This window comes from Hyperolius riggenbachi, chromosome 7 (assembly GCF_040937935.1).
Source record: "Hyperolius riggenbachi isolate aHypRig1 chromosome 7, aHypRig1.pri, whole genome shotgun sequence".
In the NCBI taxonomy this organism is placed as follows: Eukaryota; Metazoa; Chordata; class Amphibia; order Anura; family Hyperoliidae; genus Hyperolius; species Hyperolius riggenbachi.
In genome coordinates this window covers 153493904-153518995 of record NC_090652.1, presented here as the reverse complement: position 1 = coordinate 153518995, position 25092 = coordinate 153493904, and the positions used below count along the sequence as shown (strand labels likewise).

At 42.6% G+C, this 25092-nt stretch overlaps 1 protein-coding gene across 1 annotated transcript in view; it reads left to right on the top strand.

Annotated features, from left to right (window-relative positions):
* Positions 1-25092, top strand: part of ABCC1 (ATP binding cassette subfamily C member 1 (ABCC1 blood group)) — a 303768-nt gene that overhangs the window by 114973 nt on the left and 163703 nt on the right. The window contains 3 exon segments of the mRNA XM_068244766.1: positions 6472-6603; positions 13663-13890; positions 21813-21990. Of these exon segments, the coding sequence (XP_068100867.1) occupies positions 6472-6603; positions 13663-13890; positions 21813-21990 (538 nt within the window).

Genomic DNA, 25092 nt, shown 5'->3' with positions numbered 1-25092 from the left:
TACGGGCGCAGACGGACAACAAGACCGGTTGCTGGATCGTCAGAGGTAAGAAGAAAAGGGCGACAGAGCGTGCCAATCCCGTCTAATCTGCTCCCGTTAGCATACGCAGGAAGTACGGTGAACAGACTGACAATAAAGATTGGTCGCGCAGCTGCCGACAATATGTAATGGGACAAACATCCACCAATCCCGTATTACTAGGCCACTGTTGCCATGCAGGTCTCATGCACTAGAGACTGCTGGAGGCAAATTCACTGTGTGCGTAGTAAACGGTTAAGATTGGTTGGAGGTGCCCATACATGTACAATTCTGATTGTATATACAATCGGTAAACTAAAAATATCGATTTCGCGCTGGAAATCGGGTAAATAAAGTAAACTGCCACCACTCTCAAGTTCAGGGAGGAAAGAGACTCCCGCGCTATCATAATACGGTAGCCAGCCCAATCACGTTCAACACGCTCAAGTCACCGTTCGGGGAATAGTCACTTCCGACGGCTTAAAGACTGTGAGCAATGTGACGTTAAAGAAAGGTTACTGGGTCCCTATATGATGCAATCTCAAATTGTATTTATAATCGAGAAACGAAGTTATCGATTTCGCACAGGAAATCTGGTACTAGCTAATCCTAGAAGGAAGAAACGGTTATTTACAACCTAGCTAGCAAATCAACAATCATAAGCAAATCATAAAACAATGCGGTAGTATGACTGACTCTTCAGAGGGCAGATTCGTTATAGCAGCAATCAGATGACCAGAAAAGGCACACAACTGAACGATAAAATCGTTAGTTTATTTCTAAACTACATACACACAGCTTATTTTAGAACAGATTGATTGGACAGAGAGAAGAGAGGAAGAGAAACAGAATGTCTGATTATATACAGTTCAAATACCGTTATTGGTAGTCCATGCGGCAATCGCAAGTCTTTGGCGAAAGTCCAAAAATGGCGGTTGCCATGCGGCCAACAGGCCTTTGTTAGAAAGTTCAAAGATGGAGGTTGGCCCGTGTCCCTGCGGGCTGCCAGGATGTTACTAGGCATCAGATTGAAGGTAAAGGACACAGAGCTTTCTGGGCTCTGTCTGGTTATAGCCCCCACTCCAGCAAGGAGGGGTTAGGGGGCGTGGATCACACACCTCTTTGGAATAGGAGATCTCTGCCCCTCTCAGAGAGACAACATTTTACCTGAATCATGATAAGTGTGCTCATCTGCAAACCGTGCAAGTTGTGTTAAATCCAATAACATTTTTAGGTTTGTCAGAATTTATCAAGAACGTTAATACCAAACTTGGGGGGTTTAGAGTGAACGGTGACCCCAAAATGCGTATCTCTGCTTTGGCAGGGCTTACCTTGAATTCAGAAACATCCAATCATGTGGTTGGTTCCGAATTTCAGAATAAGCGGGTTCTTAAGGCCGTTGCCTATTTGGAAAGCCATCTTTATGGCAAAAGATGGATTTCATATTTGTGAGATCACAGAAAGGTCAGCTGGGAGATGGAATCTCCTTGATCCTTCAGCTGAGGTAATCCTGGGAGAACCCCCTGCTGTGATCGGTTCCTAGCAGTCTAGAGGAGCTAACATTTATGAGCTTCTGTCAACTGATATCTACCCTTCACCTGATGGATGAGGTCATAAACACCTCAGGGGGTCCCCTGTGCTGGCAGAGAATCTTTTCAACAGGAGGCTAATTAGCTGACCATGAAAAGATTTCTCCAGCCCTTTGGTGAAGGGAAAAAAAGTGTATTTAAACCAAAAACTGTATTAACCCCTGGCTCCCCTGATCTTCTTATAAACCAAGCCTTTCCCTCTGCTGTCACTTTTAATAGTGGCGACAGGGAATATTTTATAAGGCTCTAACTACTTTTTTAGGACGAATAAACGTTGATTCGTCACAAGCAGCACCAGTCTGGGCGCGCTCAGTAGATAAATCCTGCGTTGTAGCGTTTGATGGTTTTTGAGACTGCACTTGGGGACACTTTCAAAGTTTTCCCAATTTTCCAGACTGACTGACCTTCATTAGGGCTCGTTTCCACTATCGCGAATCTGCATGCGTCCAACGCATGCAGATCCGCACATGTAATACAAGTGGATGTGCCTGTTTCCACTGTAGCGTTGTTGAGGTGCGTTTTTTTCAGCGTGAAAAAAACGCACAAAAGAGCCAACGATTTCGCCTGCGTCGGGAATCCGTGCGAATCGCCGCTAATGTATTTAATAGTAAAAACGCATGCGTTTGTTACATGCGTTTTTACCCGCGATTTCGCGTGCGATTTCGCACCTTTTTCAATTTTATTTAGCCCTGGCAGTGTCATGGTTAATTTCGCATGGCACCCTGCCATGCGAAATCGCATGCGAAATCGCGGGTAAAAACGCATGTGGAAACGCATCCGCATGCGTTTTTACAAGCGTCGGAATGCGGCCGAAATCGCGTCGCAACAGTGGGAACGAGCCCTAAAGTAATGATGGCCACTCGTTTTTCTTTACTTAGCTACATTTTTCTTCCCACAATACAAATTCTAACAGTCTATTCAGTAGGACTATCAGCTGTGTATCCACCTTCTCCACAACGCAACTGATGGTCCCAACCCCATTTATAAGGCAAGAAATCCCACTTATTAAACCTGACAGGGCACACCTGTGAAGTGAAAACCATTTCGGGTGACTGCCTCTTGAAGCTCATCAAGAGAATACCAAGAGTGTGCAAAGCAGTAATCAAAGCAAAAGGTGGCTACTTTGAAGAGCCTAGAATATTACATATTTTCAGTTGTTTCACACATTTTGGTTGTGTACTATACCTCCACATGTGTTACTTCATAGTTTGGATGCCTTCAGTGTGAATTTACAATGTTCATAGTCATGAAAATAAAGAAAACTCTTTGAATGAAAAGGTGCGTCAAAACTTTTGGTCTGTACTGTATGTAACAAATAGAGTAACGAAACCGGCACTGCAGATAATCAGGAAGCATGCATAGGGATAAGCATGAGGTGCTGAGGAATTAGTAACGGGTACTGCTGTTAATTGCGTGCTCAAACTTAGAAAAAACAGCAGTTTTCAATGTAGCAAATAGTAGAGAAGCAGTTGGCACATGCAATGTTTACAGCATAAAAAAAGCTTTATTCCATTTGGCTTCATGCAAAATGCTAAGCAAACATGTCCATTTAAAATAGGTCCTACCCGATACTCAGATGGATGTGGGGTGAGGTGGGAGCGGTGGGGGTCGCCTTACGACCGTTTCTCATAGGCAATGCGCATGTTACAGCGCCGGCTCTCGACGTATTTAAAAATAAGGGAACTTCCCATGATGCTAAGCGTGCGTGTCCCCGCCGTGCGTCTACTCTTCCGGGAGGTTGTCGTCATCTGACAAGTTCCGCCAGGAAGCTGTAGCGCTCCACGTTGGTTGTAGCCACATGCGCACAATAATATTACGTACGCATGATGGTAGTACAGCCACTAGATGGCAGCCAAGTAAAGGGAGGTTGCTAACTTGTATCCATATGCAAATACATCATTGCTATATAATGGATACTCGTATGCAAGCTCTACAAAAGTAGAAGATAGGTTAAAAAATAAACAATTATAATGAAAATGTCCATATTTCTGGGACTGGCTCAGATCTCTTCATATATACATATTTATTAATAATTTATAGTATAATTCAGGTTTAGGGGGAGTGGGGTTCTAATGAGCTAATTATATTTCTGGGGAATAATCATAATATCCTCCCTTTACTTTAAGCTTCAAATCCCTCGAGCCCGCTCACCACCACTTAGCCATTGCCCGATTTTTGAAAAAAGACAATTGCACAATAATTGTTCTAAAAACCCATTTCAAGCATCCTGACCTAAACTACATAAAGAATAAGTCCAGCAGTATCTGATACTATCTAAGGGTCCAAGAAACAGACCATGTCTATATGATCACTTAAACCTAATGCCCCCATGGCGTCCGTTTTGATGATCCATCGAGATTCTCTTCTTAATAAGAGCTTCTCTCTATTCCCTCCTCTAGAAGGGATATTTACTTGTTCCAGTCCTACGAATCTTAAGCAATTAGGATTACTCTGGTGATCTGACCAATGCTCAATCAAGCGTGGAGAGCCTCTACCTGAAGCTATTGATCTAACATGGTCCTGAATTCTTTCTTTCAATCTTCTCGTGGTCATTCTTATATAGAAGCGGTGACAAGGGCACCAGACAACGTACACTACAAACTTTGTTTGGCAAGTAATTAAGGTTTTAAATTTTCTATCTATTGGGCCTAATTGTAAGCGGGGACATTGCTTCATGAGGGAGCAAACTGAGCAGCGGCCACATTTGAAATTGCCTTTGGGTTGTAACTCTTCTAGCCAGTTCTTATTAGTTGGAGTTTTATATTCACTACTTGTTTTATCTCCTATAGTGGGAGCCCGTTTAAATGTGACCAAAGGTGGTTTACTGTATATCACCCCTAAAATGGGGTCCCTCTTGATTACTTTCTAATTGCTCAAAATGCTTCTCCTAATCTCTTTTGACATGGGGGTGTACTCAAATGTGAAGGTTGCTCTTTCTTCTTTACTCATCTCTCTTTTTTTACTACTCTTTCTATATAACAGATCTACCCTACTAGCTTGTCTAGCTCTGTGCAGGGCCTGCTCCAATTCTTCTGTGTTGTAACCTCTCTTTTCCAGGTTAACTTTCAATTCTTGTGCTTGTTGCTCAAAATCCTCTTCCTTCATGTTGTTTCTCTTTAATCTTAAGAATTGGCCATAAGGTAGAGATTTGAAGGTGTGCTCAGGATGGTAACTAAGACGGTGTAAGAGGGAGTTGCCAGATATTGTTTTTTTTGTAGCCCTTAGAGATTAGTCTACCCTGCTGGATATCTAAGACCAGGTCAAGATAGGGCACCTGACTATCACTGTAATCGCATGTGAACTGCATATTATGCTTTCCGTTGTTCAGGTAATTAAATACTCCATAAAGGCATCCTTTGTCCCGCTCCAGAACACCAGGATATCATCCACATATCTGGACCATCTCCTGAGGCAACCGCCATGGGGAACGGCGGGGCCGTACACATACTGGTCCTTCCACCAAGCCAAGAAAAGGTTGGCATATGTGCACGACACCGATGTCCCCATGGCCGTGCCCGACACCTGCCAATACCACCTCCCATCGTATGTGAAGGCATTGTGATCCAGCACAAACATCAGACATTCACATATAAAGTCAATATACTTAGTATCATGATTGCTTTTCTCCAAGAAGAACCTAACTGCTGCCACCCCCTCCTGATGGTGGATCCTATTGTAGAGATTTACCACGTCAATCGTGACTATGGAGTCTCCTTTATTACAGGACATTCCTTCTTTTTATTAATAAATATGTATATATGAAGAGATCTGAGCCAGTCCCAGAAATATGGACATTTTCATTATAATTGTTTATTTTTTAACCTATCTTCTACTTTCGTAGAGCTTGCATACGAGTATCCATTATATAGCAATGATGTATTTGCATATGGATACAAGTTAGCAACCTCCCTTTACTTGGCTGCCATCTAGTGGCTGTACTACCATCATGCGTACGTAATATTATTGTGCGCATGTGGCTACAACCAACGTGGAGCGCTACAGCTTCCTGGCGGAACTTGTCAGATGACGACAACCTCCCGGAAGAGTAGACGCACGGCGGGGACACGCACGCTTAGCATCATGGGAAGTTCCCTTATTTTTAAATAAGTCGAGAGCCGGCGCTGTAACGTGCGCATTGCCTCTGAAGACGCTCAGGAGAGCGAAACGGTCGTAAGGCGACCACCACCGCTCCCACCTCACCCCACAGCCATCTGAGTATCGGGTAGGACCTATTTTAAATGGACATGTTTGCTTAGCGTTTTGCATGAAGCCAAATGGAATAAAGCTTTTTTTATGCTGTAAACATTGCATGTGCCAACTGCTTCTCTACTATTTGCTACATGGTCTGTACTGTATATCATGTTTTATTTTAAATAATTTTCCTTGGTTCAGGTTCCCTTTAATACTTTGCTTGAAGAGGAACTGTAACCAAGGATTGAACTTAATTCCAATAAGTAGCTGATAGCCCCTTTCCCACGATAAGGCTTTACATTTTCTTGAATAGATCGGGGGGGGGGGGGGGGTCTGTATGGCCAACATTGTGAAACCCCTCCCACAGTGTGATGCCAGGACTGCCAAGCAACCCGCATCTCCCTCTGTGTTTATGTAGAGCTTAAAAAAAAAACAACCTTTTAGCTTATCGCATTGTTGGGGGGTGATTATTGAAGATGGCAAGTTATTTTTTTCAACGCCTCACTTTGCAAGGTGTTGATTCTCTCTCTTCCCCCCCCCCCCTTCCTTTTCAGTAAGGTTCCTCTGTAACACCTTTTGTCAGAATGATGCAGCTATATTACATGACAAACTGTGTTTTTGGATCTTTTTTTTTTCCCCATCCTTTCTTCACACTTTTTTTTTTTTCCTCTAGGATGATGATTCAGGGGTACAAAAGACCCCTGGAAGCCAAGGATTTATGGTCTCTTAATAAAGAAGATACTTCTAAAGAAGTAGTTCCAGTTCTGGCTAAAATATGGGAGAAAGAATACATGAAGGCTAAAAAGTAAGTTCACTTCATTGATTTTGGTGAAAAGCTTCAAATTGGCTGAAACATATAGCAAAAAAAGCTGTGATTCATCATGATCCTTTTTTTTTCTGGCTTTATATATGTGGCTGCAATATCTTGGTTGGGCTTGATTAATCTGAAGCAAAATTTTATATACTGTAGATACTTAAGAAATTTAGGTCTGATTCACTTCATAAAAGTATAGGGGTGGACTTGTACACGAGTCACGGGCAATACTGAGCACTCTGAGTAATGTGTGTACTAATAGTGACATTCCCATTTGCAGCAATTTACCCAGTGGTAAGTGATACTTTGAGGGATGGAAATGCCAAGAAAACACAGGTCTAAAAGTCGTGGTCACAACAATTAACAAGAAAAGGGGCAGTGGAAAATACTGGGCTGCATAAAAGGAAGTGAATAAGTGAAGCATTTGGGGTCCTGGAGGAGATATTGGCTGCACTTAAGGGCCAGGAGGGGTTAATGGCTGCAATACTGTATGCCGTGTAGTCATTAATCCCTCCTGAGCCCCAAGTGCTGCCATTAACTTTGCTGGGTAGACTTGTACTTGAGTCAATAAACAATTCCAGCTTAAGAGGGTTGAATATTAGCAAGCAGTGTAATAACCGCGCAGGAGATTTGCCACCATAGACAGCACACTGTGAGTAACTTCAGCGCCATCAGAAGACGAAGCTGAAGTTGCTCTTAAAACTATAATTCGGCCTCCAGCAATACCTGGAAGCCAATTTATATCATTCCCCACTATCCACGTGGAGGGGGAATAGTATTTGTGTTCAGCAGCAGGATAAGCCATATACCGGCTATGTCCTGCGCCCAAGTCTCCCAGCGGCCAATTCATATGTACGCTGAATATTAGTCGGTTAATACGCAAGGTCGACTTGTGTTTGCGTATATACAGTAATAATCTAGTGCTAAAACCATGAAGTTGAAGAAGAGATGATTTTGATGCTGCAGTGATGAGGGTGGCTGATATAGTGTTTAGATTTCTAAGTGAAATGACAGAATACCCAGATATTTCACGGAGACCCAGAACCACTAGGAGTATAAGGAGAAAATGACTTTTTTCATGACTTGGGAGTCATTTGTGTCAAGGTTTCAGGGAATATAAACCACCTAAACGAGATGCCCAGGTTATAACACAGCTGAGTAAGCGTGCTGCAGCGGTGCCAGAGCAACGCAAAGGGCTAGAGTGACGGGACTGCATGACAAGCGTAATTTTAAATCTATGCCCTGGCAGTGAGAACGGGTTGTAAACAGGGTGTAGATTTCAATTACTTCAGCCTGGAAAGGGCTAAACAAAAGACTTTTAAACCTATAAAATTGTCAGATGATCGTTGCCACAGACTAAAGCCTGGTACATTTTTTGTTTTGATTGGCCAATTTTACCACCTCCATGTAATATAAGGGGTTACCTACACAATCTGTTAATAGTATTTAATATCGGTTTACTCACACTACATGCAGGTGGTAAAATTTGTCAGTAATTGGCCAATCATAATTGACTTAAAGGACCACTATCGCAAAAAATGTAAAATAGAAGTAAACACATACAAATGAGAAGTATGTTTCTTCCAGAGTAAAGCTATAGAGCTATAAATTAAATTACTGTTTTGCTGTGTTGCTATCATTTACAGTAGGCTGTAAAAATCTGACAGAATGGACAGGTTTTGGACTAGCCTTTCTCCTCATTGGGGATCGCAAGGATTTCTTTATTTTCAAAAGCACTTACTGAATGGCAGTTGCTCCGTCCAACTGTCCAAAAAATTTGTAGGAAGGTAGGGCAGCATCTTTGTTTAAATACCGTATATTCCGGCATATAAGACGACCCCCCAACTTTTCCAGATAAAATATAGTTTGGGATATACTTGCCGTATAAGACTACCCCTCTTCCAATGCACACCAAATAAAAAAAAACAAAAAAAAAAAAAAACATATACCGGTGCTATGAATGAACTGATACTGGTGCTGTACTGTATGTGGTACCCAGTATATAACAGTATATAGGCGATTAACTGGTTGGATTGGTCAGCTCTCCTTGTCTACCTGTTTATTAGAGCGGTATGGAAGAATAGATTGCGCTGTGCCCATAAAACACGCCTCTTCTGGCCCACCCTTGTATCCTATTTACCTCCTTCTCTGCATCTCAGAACTCGAATATGTGATACAGTCCTCAACAGCGAGATCTGAGAGGCAGTAACAGGATAGAGCATATCACCGGCCTCCATGATATCTGGCGTATAAGACCACCCCTGACTTTTCAGATGATTTTCAAGGGTTAAAAAGTAGTCTTATACGCCAGAATATACAGTACTTTTCAGAGAGTGTCTTTATAAACAATATAGGCCATGCTGAGAGTCTCCCATAAAGAGATGGACTAGTCCAAAACCTGTCAGTTCTGTCAGATTTCTACTACTTACTGTAAGTGATAGAGACCTAGGAGAAAAGTAATTTGGCTCGTGTGTGTGTCTGAGTGTCAGATTTTGAACATTCAATGACTGCTTTATTGTACAAGTAACTGTTATTTATTATTACTGTTATCCAGGGCTTTGGAGTCGGAGCAATTTTGAGTGCCTGGAGTCGGGAAAAAATGCTCTGACTCCTAATGAATTTAAACTGTAATTAAAATAGAAAATATGATAATGTTCTATTTCTCAGATAATGGTCATCATTAATCATTTATATATACAGTAATAGCTGTGCTTAGTCCACAAAAATGAAATTAACCAATCAAAATTAGTTACTTGTGCTGCTTCAATAAAGCAGTCCCTGTATTTTTAAAGTTAGATATACATATCTGTTTGTGACTGTACAGTATATATGATGTGTACACAGGAATCCCTTAAATATACTAAATAACATCTAGGCTGTAAGAATAAAGCCTGATGTGTAGCCGTGTCACTAATAGAGATGGTCAATGAGATGGAAATAATTTTGCGTTGATGCTGATTTATGCAAATGTATGCACTCCCTTTGCTCATGAAATCAAATAATTTGATATGTTGCTAAAATTTAGTTTGGTGACTACGAATTAAAGGGTAACTGAAATGGATGAAAAGTAAAGTTATACATACATGGGGCTTCCTCCAGCCCCCTTCAGGCCAATCAGTCCCTCGCTGTCCTCCTTCGCCACCTGGATCTTCTGCTATGAGTCCCGGTAATTCAGCCAGTCAGCGCAGTCTGGCCACATGCCGCTCCTACAGCCAGGCGCATTCGACAAAGGGGTGTGTGCATTGGGCAGCGGAGTGTGTGCATGCGCACTACGCCAGACTGGTTAAAGTACCTGGACTCATAGCAGAAGATCCAGGTGGCGGAGGAGGACAGCGAGGGACTGATTAGCCTGAAGGGGGCTGGAGGAGTCCATCCTATTGACAAACAGGTAAATAGAATCACAAACCATTTAAAGGACCACTATTGCGAAAAATAGTAAAATTTAAAATACGTGTAAAAACATACAAATAAGAAATTTTTTTTTTTTCCAGAGTAAAATGAGCCATAAATTACTTTTCTCCTATGTTGCTGTCACTTACAGTAGGTAGTAAAAATCTGACAGAACCAACAGGTTTTGGACTGGTCCATCTCTTGATAGGGGATTCTCAGCAAGGCTCCTATTCTTTATAAAGACATTACCTGAAAAGGATTTATATAAAGATGCTGGCCAGCCTCCCGGCTCGCTTCACATTTTTTTGTCAGTTGGACAGAGCAACTGCCGTTCACGAAGTGCTTTTGAAAATAATCAAAACCTTGAGAATCCCCTGTGAGAAGATTGGCTAGTAAAAAACCTGTCGGTTCTGTCAGATATTTACTACCTACTGTAAGTGACAGCAACATAGGAGAAAAGTAATTTATGGCTCATTTTACTCTGGAAAAAAAAAATATTTCTCATTTGTATGTGTTTAAACGTATTTTAAATTTGTCACTTTTTTTTTTCACAATAGTGGTCCTTTAAATTGTTTGTGTTTCTATTTACCTGTTTGTCGATAGGATGGACTCAGAATCTTTATGAAGAATACAATGTTGAATTAGTGAATGCTAGTTTGCTTTGGCTTTTTCATTCTATGTTTTATTTTCGCTGCTTTAATAATTCATCATGAGGAAGCCTGTATAGAAATAAATCAGCATAGATATGTGGTGAAGCCTGTATCTTCATGAGCTGCATATAATGAGGAGTACTGTGTGAAGCATACAGAAAGCCTCCAGACCTCGGGCAGTTACTGCATATATATTATGCAGTCAGGTAATGCTTTTCTCAGCACGTTATGTGCATTTGTGTTCACATCTGTGGGCTGCCATGGCCTATTGTATTTAGTGTCAGTAGCAGGGGCCATGTCACTCCTCAGGTGCTTTTTTTCTGGCCAAGAGATGAATGTTGTCCTGTTAAAATGACTTCTTTTATCTTCATTCACACATTTCTGTGGGGGTGGTGAGGAGAGGATTAGTAGACCTTTATGAGCATTACTTGGAACTCCCTAGTGGTTATAGGTTCAGTTTCACTATAGATGAAGGTCATTCTTCTGAAAATTGGTTTAAAGAGACTATTAAAGAGAACCTGAACTGAAAATAAAAAATCAAACTAACCATACACTGGTCATACTTACCTCCTGTGTAGTGTACTCCTCAATCCCTTTCTCCTCTCCTACGTCCTATTTGTCCACTGTGATCAATGGAATTCTCTGTCCTCCATTTTGAAAATGACCATTACCCCATAACAACTTCCTGGTTAGCACACTGTTAAACTGTAACATTGCCCACTTGAGCCATAGGGAAGCATGGACATTACCATGCACATTCAGTTATAACTGATAGCTTCTGATATACAGTATAATAGCAAATATAATAACACATAAATGACAGTAACTGGTATATTTCACTTCTGACAAAATATTGTCTGAACTGGAAGGGATCACTGTATGAAGAAAATGGCGAGCTTCTGAGAGGAACTGATGGTGAGGTAAGTATGTACCGTATTTTTCGGAATATAAGACGCTCTGGAATATAAGACGCACCTAGGTTTAGAGGGGAAAAATCTGGGAAAAAAAATATGTATACAGTATATACTAAACCTGGTGCGTCCATATTCCAGGAGCATATTGTACAGTACATGTTCTCCCCATTGTCCTCTTGTGTCCACTATGTGTCCCTTTCTGTCCCCCTGTGTGTGGCATCCCTTCCTGCCACCTTGTTTGATCCTCTTGACCCATGTGTCCCCTCATGTCCTGTGTGTCTCCTCCAGCCCCCCTCTGTGGTCCTCCAGGCCCCTTGTGTCCACTCCTGTCCCCCTGTGTGTGTCTCTGTCCCCTCCTGCCCCCCTTGTGTGTGTTTCTGTGTCCCCTTCACCCCCCCCCCCCCCTGTGTGGTCCTCCAGTCCCTGTGTCCCCCTCCTGTCCTCATGTGTGTACCCCCTCCTGTGCATGTCCGTGTGTGCCCCCCAGTCCCTATCCTGTCCTCTGCCCCCCCCCCCCTTCCCCATGTGGACGCTCTCCCCCGGTAACAATAACTGCAGAGCAACTCACCTTTCTATGGATTCCAGCGCTGTGTGGTCCTCTGCTTCCAGCATGTCAGCTACACCTGTAAATGAAAAGTTAACGCAGAGACACTCACCTACTCAGCGGCAGCCGCGGCGGTGGCAGCACGATCTGCAGACATCTCTCCCGGGAGGCTTCCTCTAGTGACGGCTCCTGCTAATGACTCATTGAGTCATGGGGAATGACTCATTGGGCTCGATTCACAAAGCGGTGCTAACCCAGTTAGAGACTTTAGGCGTGATAACCATTTTTATCATGCCTAAACTCAGTTTAGGCATGATAAGTTAAGGCATGATAAGTTTAGGCATGATAAGTTTAGATAAGTTTAGATCGCATGCAAAGTCCCGCACGCAAAGCAGCGCCATTAAACTCTATGCAAAGTGCACCAGACTTTGCTAGCGCAAAACTTTTGATCAGCTGTGCACTACGGTGCTAACCAAGTTGGTTCTTAAACTTATCACGCCTAAAAACTTATCACACCTAAACTTATCACGCCTAAACTTATCACACCTAAACTTATCACACCTAAACTTATCATGCCTAAACAGAGTTTAGGCATGATAAAGGGCTTTTCACCACGGTGCTAACTGTTAGCACCGCTTTGTGAATCAGGCCCGTTGAATCATTCACAGGAGCCGTCTCTAGGGGAAGCTGCGCGGCTCCCCCTAGTGACTGCTCCTGTTAATGAGTCCCTTTAACCAACTGGATTTTTGATTCTTGTTTAAAACTAGCCAATGTTGGTAAATGTTTATACTTCCTTTTTTCTGATGCATGGAATACCTGTAGTATTATGTCATCCGAGGGGCTGAGGTACCTGCAGTATCATATTGGTACCTGTAGTATCATAGCATCCGAGGGATTGAGGTACCTGTAGTATCATAGCATCCGAGGGACTGAGGTCCACCACATTGGAGGCCATAGAAATATACCTAAAGTATAATTACTGCATATTTATAACGGATTTGTGGCAGAATAACTGATCATTACTGCACTTCTCTTATGGCATCTGAGAATTCTCTTGCTGTCTATAGTTCACTAATACTTCCCCAGTAATGCATACTGTACATTAAATGTAAACCTGTGCAGCCTTGGTCTGACAGATTCCCTTGTCCCTTGCTAACCCTTCATTTTGTGTGTGTACATGTATGTATGTATGTATGTATGTATGTATGTATGTATGTATGTATGTATATATGTGTGTATATATGTGTGTGTGTGTGTGTGTGTGTGTGTGTGTGTGTGTATGTGTGTGTGTATGTATGTATGTGTGTATGTGTGTGTGTATGTGTGTGTATGTATGTGTGTATGTATGTGTGTATGTATGTATGTATGTGTGTATGTATGTGTGTATGTGTGTATGTATGTATGTATGTATATATATATATATATATATATATATATATATATATATATATATATATATATATATATATATATATATATATATATATATATATATATATTTTTTTTTTTTTTTTCTCTTTCTTTCTTTCTATGTCTTGTGTTTGCATTTCAGAGAACCTTTGAAAATGATGTATTCTCCAAAAAAGCCAGCTAAACAACAAGAGGCAAATGAGGAAAATGTGGAGGAGGCCGAGGCTTTAATTGTGAAGTCCCCTGCAAAAGATCTACAGCCATCCTTAATGAAAGTTTTGTATAAAACGTTCGGCCCATATTTCTTCATGAGCGCCTTCTTCAAAATTGTTCATGACATTTTGATGTTTTCAGGACCAGAAATATTGAAGTAAGCACTAGGTGGGAAGATCTTAAAAGTTGTTGTGTTAACCACCTGAGCGGTATGGACTAGCTCAGCTCGTCCATACCGCCGCATGGGATCGCATGGCTCCGGGTGTTCTTTTTTTTTTTTTTTTTATAAAAATTGTCTCAGATCATGTAGCTAGCACTTGGCTAGCTACATGTTGCCACCGATCGCCGCCGGTACTCTCTGATCCCCCCGATGGCCGCCCTTATGCATACCTCCCCCTGGATCCCGCAATGGCGCAGCCTCTCCAATAGCCTCCAGGTGTCGCTATGGGGAGGATCGGGACTGCGCATGACGTTGACATCAGACGTCATGTCCGACCATCGCCATAGTGACGACTGAAGCTGGTTGGGGAGGCTGCGGCTCTTGCGGTATCGCGGCTATGTAAATATAGCCGGCGGCGATCGGGGGGGGGATCAGAGCGGTGCCAGGGGACTTGGGGCACATGTGTAGCTAGCCTAGTGCTAGCTACACTATATATAACAAATTTGAAACAAAAATTTTCCTCCCGCGGACGCATGGCCACAAAAATTTAACACTAGGGTGGTTAAAGGAATCGTCGATCAAAACACGCTGCCCCATGATATACTTACCCGAGGCTTCCTCCTGCCCCTTTCAGCCGACCTGTCCCTCGCAGCATCTCCAATTACAGCTGCCGGCCCTGGCTCCCAGCCGCTGCAGATGCTGACCTCCTCTACTGCGCAAGTGCAGCTGTCAAGTCCACATTCTCTGCAGTGTATTGTGTAGCCTCAGTAGTTTTGTGCCTGCGCAGTACACTGCAAACAACGTGGACTTGATTGACAGCGGTGCAGGTGCAGTAGAGGACGACCTCAAGGTCCGCCTCTGCATCGGTGGGGGCCCCTGGCCGGTGACTTCTAGCGGAGATGCTGCATGCGGCATGTCGACTGCAAGGGGCTGGAGGAATCCTCTGGTAAGTATATCATGGGGCAGCATATTTTGATTGACGATTCTTTAAAGGTTTATGCTTTATGTTTACACAGTGTCTGTCATTTGCACATCTGCCTTCCACCCTCATGTAAGGTAAATTGTGAACATTTGGTTAAAATAACAGAAATAACATGCTTTTGTCCCAAGGTTGCAGTTGCATGAGGTGTAGCTAGTGTCCTGAGTGGTGGTTGTTAGTCTGCACCTGTTAGTAATGCACTAGCCCTACACTTATGTATAGGTGCTGTAAGGCTTGGTTCACACATGAAGTGTCCCTTCAGTTTTTGACATTAGGCATCAGTTTTGTATGGGTTTCTATGGCTGTGTTCACACACAAATCTGTGCATTTCTGGTCCATTCCTGTCAGTTTTTAATGTGTTTTTATGGCTTTGCTCACACATAAAAGGTGTACATTTCCGAGCCAATCAGGTTAACCGTTCATGTGCAGATTTGTGTGAACCAAGCCTAAAAGGTTTGTGAAGGCTTCTCAGGCAGGGCAGCTCAGTACCTCAAGCAGGGTAAACCTAGAGCTGTGACCTCTGTGTGCAGGCGATTTGTCTGGTAGTATGAATTGGCCATTGAAGAGTAGACTTTTTTTAATGTTTTTATGCGGAACAGCTGCAGGCTCCAATAAAAACCATTGTAGAAGGCACAGATGCTTTCCTAGTCTCCTGTAGCGCATAGATATGTACCCTTTGAATAGCTGATGTCAAATTAATCCTTTAAAAATGCTCTGTCAGGAACTTTCATCCTAGGCACTTCTTGAAGCACAGACATAGACTGCTAAAGCAACCTGCCCAGAGATCTTAGACTGTGCTCTTCCACTTTGTGGGTGAGGCTGCAACTTGGCTTTCTGGCATAAAACTGCAGAGTCCGCATTTTTTTTTCAACATTGAGGCTACTTTCCCACTAAGATGTTGCGTTAGGTGCTACGTTAAGGTCGCATAACGTGCACCTAATGCAACGCATAGTGGGGTTTTAGCTGGACGTTACATTGAGCCGCGTTAAGCGGCTCTTCACACGTCCTGTGATGCGTACTCTTGGACGCATGCAGCATCACGTGGTCCCGCCAGCCAATCGCCGCACAGAGCGGCGCTCCAGGCAGTAAACACTGCACGTCACACCGTGCAGTGAATATTAATTAGCCATGTGGCTGGCCGAAGAGGAGGAGGGAAGACCTCCTCCTCCAACACTGAGCATGTGCGCACAGTCTAACGCGGCTTAGCCGCGCATAACGCACAGCATGCTGCACATTCAACTGACATTCTGCGTTACAATGTAACGCAACGTGCGCACTGTGAACAGCCCATTGATTTTTCATTACTGTGCGGTGGGCTGCGTTACAGGCTGCACTAACGTGCGCCTGTAACATCCCACTGTGAAAGCAGCCTGAAACTTTTATTAAAGAACAAAGTGTACATACAAAATAAGATGATATACAGAGTCATTGGTATCCGTCTCCATAAAACATGTAAGAGAAATACAGGTTAGAATATAAAATGTTAAATTCTGAATTCCATGGTGTCACAAAGAGATAGCAACGTATAATATACTAGGTCAAAAGAAGAAAAGAGCCAGCTTACACCCAAGTGAGCATAACTGGCGAGTATATGGGGAAACAAATCAAGGAGTGCTACTAGACAGGGTAAATCATATGTGAGAGAATTTGTCGGCACAGGGTGACCAAATCTTGTCAAACTGCTCCTCATCATCATAAAGAGCAGCCGTAATCTTTTCCATCCAATAGTATTCATTAATTTTGTGTTTCAGAGCTGCTTTTGGTATAGTGGAGGATTTCCACTCCTTGGCTATAATAGCCTTGGCTGCATTGCAGAAGTGTACCAATAATTTGTTATTAAATTTAGTGAGAATAGGGTTAGATTTGCCAAAAAGGGCAACCCATGGGTCGAGAGCAACATCTATGCCCAAAACTGAGGAAGCCAGGCGAAAGCATGCCTTCCAGAAATCGTCGACCACAGGACAGGAACACCAACAGTGGGCTTGGTCGTCCCGCATATTACAACCTCTAAAACACAGATCTGTAGGGGAAATGCCTCTTTTGAAGAGTATCGAAGGGGTTCTATACCAATCATAAAAGATGTTGTATCCCCTTTCTCTAGTTATACTGTTCCTAGAAGATTTTGCGAGGTCCAGAAATATAGCTTCCCAGTCTTCCAGGGACCATACCTTTTGGAGTCTTTCCTGCCATCTTATCATGGCAGGGGAGATTTCTTCCAGATGTTGGTACCAAATCTCATGATAGAATAAAGATATCATACCAGGTGTGTGTTTATAGGAATGAAATTCCCTAGCAATAGATGGTGGGGAAGTCTCGAAGCCCTCCATTGCGCAGCTCTGAGTTGCAGATATCGAAAAAAAATCTGATTACTGAAGGTTATATTTGGACTGTAAGTCAGGCCATGATAAGATATTGCCTTCGGGGGCAATTTCTTTAAATGTGAGAGGACCCAGTTTTACCCAATTAGTCCATACCTGGATCTCAGCTCCAGGTGGGAAGTCCAAGTTCATGAGGATAGACTCTTCAGGGAAACGTCTATTAAAGTCTGGATCTTTGTGCTTTCCAAATAAACGGGGATTCTGTGACAACTGCCAAAGGTCCAGACTTAGTTAACAAGGGGCGCCTAGTCCAAAGTAGAGATGACAGAGGGAAGGGGTGAATTAATGCAGCCTCCAGGTCGACCCATCTGACAGCGCCCGGTGTGGCGGACCATTGAGCAATTTGTGCTAGACGGGATGCGTAAAAATATTTGAGTAAGTTTGGAGCTCCCAGCCCACCCTGGGCCTTACTTCTGGCTAAGTGCTGATAGCTTATCCTAGGGACTTTAACAGCCCAGAGGAATTTCGTAAAGTGCGATTGTAGTTTTTGAATATCAGAACAAGAGATTCTAATAGGAAGGGCCCTAAAAAGATGCAGGATCTTAGGCAATGCGGTCATTTTGAGCGCGTTGATGCAACCAGTCATAGAAATATTGTAATGACACCACTCATTTAATAAATTATGTAGCTTTGCTAGGATAGGGGTATAGTTGGCTGCATAGAGCTGCGCAATGGAGGGCGTGAGCACTATACCTAAATACTTTAAACCCTTTGGTTGGATTTTAAACTTCAATTTAGCAGCAAGTGCTATCTGCTGTATGTGCGTTAGCCCAAAAGTGAGAGCCTCTGATTTAGAGCGGTTCATTTTGAAACCGGATACTGAGCAGAATTCGTCAATCAGGTTGAACAATGCTGGCAAGGAGGTGTGGGGGCTGGAAAGGGTGAACACTGTGTCATCTGCAAAAAGAGCGATTTTGAATTCCTCCTTCCTAACCCCCACTCCTCTAATATCAACAGAAGCCCTAACCAACAAAGCCAGGGGCTCAATGCATAATGCGAAAAGGAGGGGAGAGAGGGCACCCCTGTCTCATGCCATTCTTGATGGGGAATGGTTTTGACCGAAGGCCCATGTTACAAACCGACGCTGTTGAGAGTGTATAAAGACTGCGGACTCAGTTAAGGAATTTGCCAGTAACTCCAAATTTCTGTAAGACCAGACGCATATAACGCCAATCAACTCTGTCAAAGGCCTTCTCTGCATCCAATGATAGAAACAGAGAAGGCCCTCTAGTATGATTCATGACCTCAATCGAGCTAACCATTCTTCTGACATTATCGGGGGTCTGTCTTCCCATAACAAACCCTGTTTTATCTGGATGTATGACTTTTGGCAATAGGGCGTTCAATCTGTCGGCCAGGATCTTCGAGAAGATTTTAATATCGGAGTTTATCAGAGAGATTGGCCGGTAATTGGATATTTCTGCAATATCCCTGCCGGGCTTTGGTATGACCACCACTGATGCCTGAAGGAATTCAGGTAACAGGTCTTCCTCACCTACCAATAGCTTGTTAAAGAGAGAAGTTAGCACTGGTATAAGATGGGGTTTGAATGTTTTATAAAAAAGGCTGTATAGTGGTCAGGCCCAGGGGCCTTACCATTCTTTAAAGGAGTTATCCGGGCAATTTTAATAAAATAAACGCTACTTACCGGGGGCTTCCTCCAGCCCCAAGCTCCCAGGACCTCCCTCGCCGCATCTCTGCTCTCAGCTGTTTGCCGGAACTCCGACCCGGTCCCCGGCGATGACGTCAGAGCGACCTGGAGGTCGCTCTGTACTGCGCCTGCGCGATCGGCGCTGTCAATCACCGCCACGTGGGCCGGAGCGGACTGCGCAGGCGCAGAACTACTGTGCCTGCGCAGTCAGCTCCGGCCCACATGGCGGTGCTTGACAGCGCCGATCGCGCAAGCGCTGTACCAGAGATGCGGTGAGGGAGGTCCTGGGAGCTTGGGGCTGGAGGAAGCCCCCGTAAGTAGCGTTTTATTTTATTAAAATTGCCCGGATAACTCCTTTAAGGACGAAATAGTGGTCTCAACTTCTTTAGATGAAATTGGGGCATTCAGTTTAGATTTATCCTCTTAGGAGAAAGAGGGAATCTGAATTTTGTCTAAATATTTAAGAATAAGAGGGGCAGTAATCGTAGATTTATCAGTAGTTGTACCGTCATACAAATCGGTGTAATATTGTGAAAAAATGTCTACTATATAGGAAGGATCATAAGACATTTTCCCGGATCTATCTCTAATGGGGTGAAGTCTATTTTGGGCCAACCTCTGGGAAAGTTTACGAGCCAACAAAGTATCAGGTTTATTAGCCTTATCATAGAATTTTTGATTTGTCAATCTAAGATAGCGTTCAGCACGTTTGGATAATAGTGCATGTAGCTCTTGTCGCAGTACCAGGAGTTGGTCCAGAAGTTTTTGCCCGCCAGATATGGCATGCTGCATTTCTAGGTTCCTGATCTGCTGCTGGAGTGTCTTAAGTCTAAGAGTGAAGGCTTTTTTCCTCTGTGAGGATATTTTAATCAGAACCCTCCTAACTGTAGCTTTTAGGGCTGCCCAGTGTATACCCCTAGATGTGTCGTTTGAGGAGTTATGGACAAGAAATTGTCTTACAGATTCGGAGACCTCCGCCTGAACTTCATGATCTCTCAATAGGGATTCATTTACTCTCCACTGATATTGGGTAGGGGGGCCTTGGACAGAAATGGTAGCATCAACCGAGGCATGGTCAGACCAGGAGATTTCAGATATATCTACCCTACTGGTTCTTTCCAGAAGGGTTGCATCCATGAAGATAAAATCAATCCTGGAATATAACCCATGTGGATGTGAGAAAAAGGAGTCTGCATTTTAAGGAAACCTGAAGTATCTTTAAAAAAAAAAGTTTCACTTACCTGAGACTTCTACCAGCCGCCCTGCGCCCTCGCTGGTCCTCCGCAATCTTCCGGTACTCCGGTGTGGCTCCGTTCCACTTTCAGCAACTGAGCCTGTCGCTGTCTATTATGCCTGTGTGGCCTTGGCAGTGTGGGTCCTTGTTTGCTCTCCCATCGCCGGGAGCGTCCTGCGCAGTACGTACTGCCAAGCAACTGGTATTGTTTAAAAGGAAATATCCATATCCCTCTCAGTTAAGGTACCCTTTAAACCATTTAACTTTACTGCTTCAATTCTCACTGTTTTAAGTTATTAAACCCCCTTACTTTAGATCTGTACAACACAGATTTTTTTTAAAACATAACTCATTCACTACAGAAATATTGCCTTGGTTTTTTTATGCAGTCACATTCATGCTTCAACCATGCTGGTAGCATGTTGACTATTAGGTATATTAAAAACACACTGAGATCTTCCTGGTTAATATTCTAGTCACTTCAAAAAGCACAATTTCATCTGTATAAATCTACAATTTAAATACTCATACACTCACTCTCACACACTCTCTCCTGATTATCCGAACAGATGCTTTAAAGAACAAGCGACACCCATGCTAACCTAGAAATTAAAAACACATCTATAAGTAGATAAATACTACTTCTACTTACATAACAGATGTAATGTGCTATTCATGTAATGATTCCTGTGAATTTTATAAAGGAAAAGCAGAAAATCCTGTTCTAGGCAGTGGCCATCTTGCCAAGCTAATGCTGACCTCATATCCTCCCTGACTCTTGTTTCCCCCCCTCCCTTCTCTTGCTCATTGTGTATTCATTAGCTGCCCTCCTCCCAGAGTCTTCAGACACTCCCACTGAGGTGTATACTAACAACTCCACTGTTTTTTGTTTTTTGTGTTTTTTTTATTTACACATCCAATCACTGAATCACCTCAGCCTAGCTTGTAAACACAAGTAATCAGAGCAGCAGATAGGCAGGGAAATAAATGGAAGAGGAGGAATATATTATAGATAAAAAGAACTTCCAGAATTCAACTGTTTGACACTGTGTGATAACTACAAACCATAACAGCAGAAAAAGTTTTGCAAGTTTCGATTGCAGGATTAGCATCTTTATTACTGAATACACTCAGACCAGTTGCTTTTGAAATTTGATTTTTATGGTGGCCATACCGCTTTAAAGAGAAACTCCAACCAAGAATTGAACTTTTTCCCAATCAGTAGCTGATACCCCATTTTACATGAGAAAGACAACGATTTTCACAAACAGACCATCAGGGGGCGCTGTGTGACTGATTTTGTGCTGAAACCCCTCCCACAAGAGGCTCTGAATACCTCGGTACTGCTGGCAAACTGCCACAATGTAACAATGTTCAGAGACAGGAAATAGCTGTTATTAGCTGTCTGTAACAGACAGAGCAGCTAGAAACAGCTAAATAACCTGCCCACAGTAACAATGTCACCATGTAATAAATGTCAGAATGTGAATCTGGGAGAGGAAAGATTTTACAATGAGCAAACACTGACTAAATCATTTATACATAATTATGGTAAAAAATGAAGCACTTTTTTTACTACATTATTTTCACTGGAGTTCCTCTTTAACTGACCTTGCAGCTGCTGATAACTGATCTCCTGAACTTTTTCTTTTTTTCTTTTTCTTCTTTCTGTAACAGGTTGCTTATACGGTTCGTAGGAGATGAGAATGCCCCAAACTGGCAGGGATACCTATATACAGCACTCCTCTTCTTCTGTGCCTGCCTTCAAACGCTCATCTTGCACCAATATTTCCACATCTGCTTTGTTACAGGAATGCGGCTAAAAACTGCCATCATTGGAGTAGTTTACCGTAAAGTATGAAGAAGCCATAACTTTTCTTATGTGTAAAGTTACTCAAAGCTTATTTTAATGGGAGGATTGCTTCAAAATATTTAGTGGGTAAACATTGTAATGGTCAGACCTGTTTTACTGTCTTTTAGGGATGATCATTGAGATGCAAATTATTTCTCCTTTGCATTAAAATTTCCTGTTAACATTATGCAATTTATTGATCTTGGTCCAATACATAGGAAGTTATTCTGATTAGTCCAATTTCAAGTTGCATATAATTTACAAGAAATGTTTATGCAAGCGGACATTATTTGCATCTCAGTTATCATCCCTACTGTCTTTGTCACCTCTGAGATTTACGCTAGGTTTATATCCAGGCCAGTTTGATCTAGATTTGGGAGGATTAGAACTTGTGCCTGTTATGTGTTTTTTGTTTTTTTGGTTTTTTTTTTGTCTCTGATACTCTGAATGTGATTGTGGTTACTGCAGCAGGAGAATTAGGGGGAAACATTTGAATGGGGAAACATGGTTAAAGCGGGCCCAACCTTTCCCTGTCTAAGCATGGCTAACTAAGTTTGCTGCGTTCAAGGTTATTTTCAAATTGGTGTCCAAACTTAACACTTATAATCAAATGTATGTTTTGATAAATGGTTTATGAGCATTCAATATATAGTAGTGCCTTTTGTACTTCTTCCTTTGTTGTGATTTTGGTTCTGATTGATTTATGTAAGGGTATTTTAGAAATTCTCGTTGCATAGACTGTAATGTTTATCACAGCTAGAGCAGCCCTCCCTCTGCCGGTATAAATCCACCTATGTGCATATTCCTTGATCGTTGAGTGGGATGAAAGTTGAGTTAGGTCCATTCAGTGAGAAGATGGCATAAACACAATATGATCTGTGGTAAGAGTGATTAGGCTAACCACCAAACTTAAAAGCTGTGGATGTAGTATTTAGGATCAAAGCACAGCACAGCACTGGACAGCATTTGCAAGATCTAATGAAAAGATAATAGTCATTTGGATTTGGCTATCGGAAAACGTGTTAAAAGCTGTGCTTCTCTATTTCACCAACTATAGTTTTTAAGTTTAAAGATGAGCAGTCAGCCATACTATTTCAGAAAAAACCCCACATATATTAGTAGATAAATACTTGCTCTACTTACATATGCATTGCACTGTCCACGTTGTGATTTTAGTGATTTTTCTGTAGTAAAAAACAGAGAAAATCCTTCATAGAATTCTCCATTTTAACTGTGTCTATCTTGAAGCCAATACTGATGTAATTTCCTCCCTTACTCTCCTCTGCCGGAGTGTGTATGCATTTCCCGCCCTTCTCCAGTCTTCAGTGAAAATACACCTATTATCAAATTGTTCCCATTCGCCTTCTGATATAGTGAATCATAGAAGTGGGTTCTATGAGGGTGAGCGGCCTGGTCCTGATGCAGCAAAGCAGCACAAAATGAACATTTCTGCCTCCATGTTTTGCAGCTGGTATCAGGTTCTTCTACTAAAAAACTGTTTGTTTTTGCCAAGCATGTCTTCTAATAATCTGGCCAAACACTCTCTACCTCGCCTGCTCAGAGCAAGTTTTAGAAGCTCTGCTCTTTTAAGTATTTGTGAGCAAATTTTACTGTTGTCCAGATGCTGACCTTAAAAGTTTTTGTTGTCTTATATTTTACTAATATTTTTAGTATGTGAAAAGGAGTTTACTTCCATTTCAGTTACACATCATAGTGGACCACAAAATCTAAATGTTCTGTTATATTGATATCACTTTTGCTTATCTATGTTGAAATGAAAATCACATTTCTACCTCTCCTCCTACATGATCCTAGGAGACTGCTCCATCTATCTATGGGTCACAAAGAGTTAAAGGGAAATTGAAGTGATTGGGACATGGAGGAAGACCTATTTAATTTTAAACTATACCAGTTGCCTGTCAGTACTGGTGATCCGGTGTCTCAAATACTTTTAGCCATAGACTCTGAACAAGCATGCAGATCAGATGTTTCTGACAAGATTAGCTGCATGCTTTTTGCAGGTATGTGATCCGGACAATATTGATGCCAAACTGATCAGCAGCAATTCCAGGCAACAAAGAAAATAATTATGGCAGCCTCCATATCCCTCTCACTTCAGTTTTCCACTAAAAACCTCTGCAAAAGATGTTGGTGTTTAACCCTCTGGGCGATAAAATTACATCGCCCAGGAGGGGGCGCAGCACTTTTAAAAAAAAATTTTTTTTTATTTTTTAAATCATGTAGCGAGCCCTGGGCTCGCTACATGATAGCCGCTGCACAACGGCATCCCATCACCCACTCTGATTAAGTTCAAGATTAGCTGCGCTCAGTCCATACAACAGGTTCTTCCTACTCCTGTAGTCTTCTCCTGAGTGTGGATACACCTCAAATATAAAGACATAACACCAAATGATAGTGCAGACTGTTTATACAATCTCAACACCCCGTGGTGCACGACACGTATACAGATATACTACACATGTGAGGGTAGGGGGCAGGGGACCACCTCCACCAGCCATAAACAGACGCTCCCCTCAATTGCCTATCTCTCCCCTGCTCACCGTCATATGGTCAGGTAAAAGCCTGGCAAGCGCGCCCACAAATGGCGTTCCTCTGTGTATGATAGGAAATCACCGGTATCCTGTTACGTGTCTCTGTCCTTACTGATACCTCAGAACAAGCATAGAGGGCACCAATGTGTAAAAACGTTCATTTAATAAACCACATAAAAGTATTGCGCGTACATCATAAAACCTATTAAAAGCCTGTCACAAGATAGCACCAATCACCCGGTCCAGGGCCACGGCACGTCTCCCGCCGTCTATCGTTCCTGGCGTCATAGCTTCCTCCTCGCTGCACTCAAGCCACGCCCAGGGCTTGAGTGCAGCGAGGAGGAAGCTATGACGCCAGGAACGATAGACGGCGGGAGACGTGCCGTGGCCCTGGACCGGGTGATTGGTGCTATCTTGTGACAGGCTTTTAATGGGTTTTATGATGTACGCGCAATACTTTTATGTGGTTTATTAAATGAACGTTTTTACACATTGGTGCCCTCTATGCTTGTTCTGAAGTATCAGTAAGGACAGAGACACGTAACAGGATACC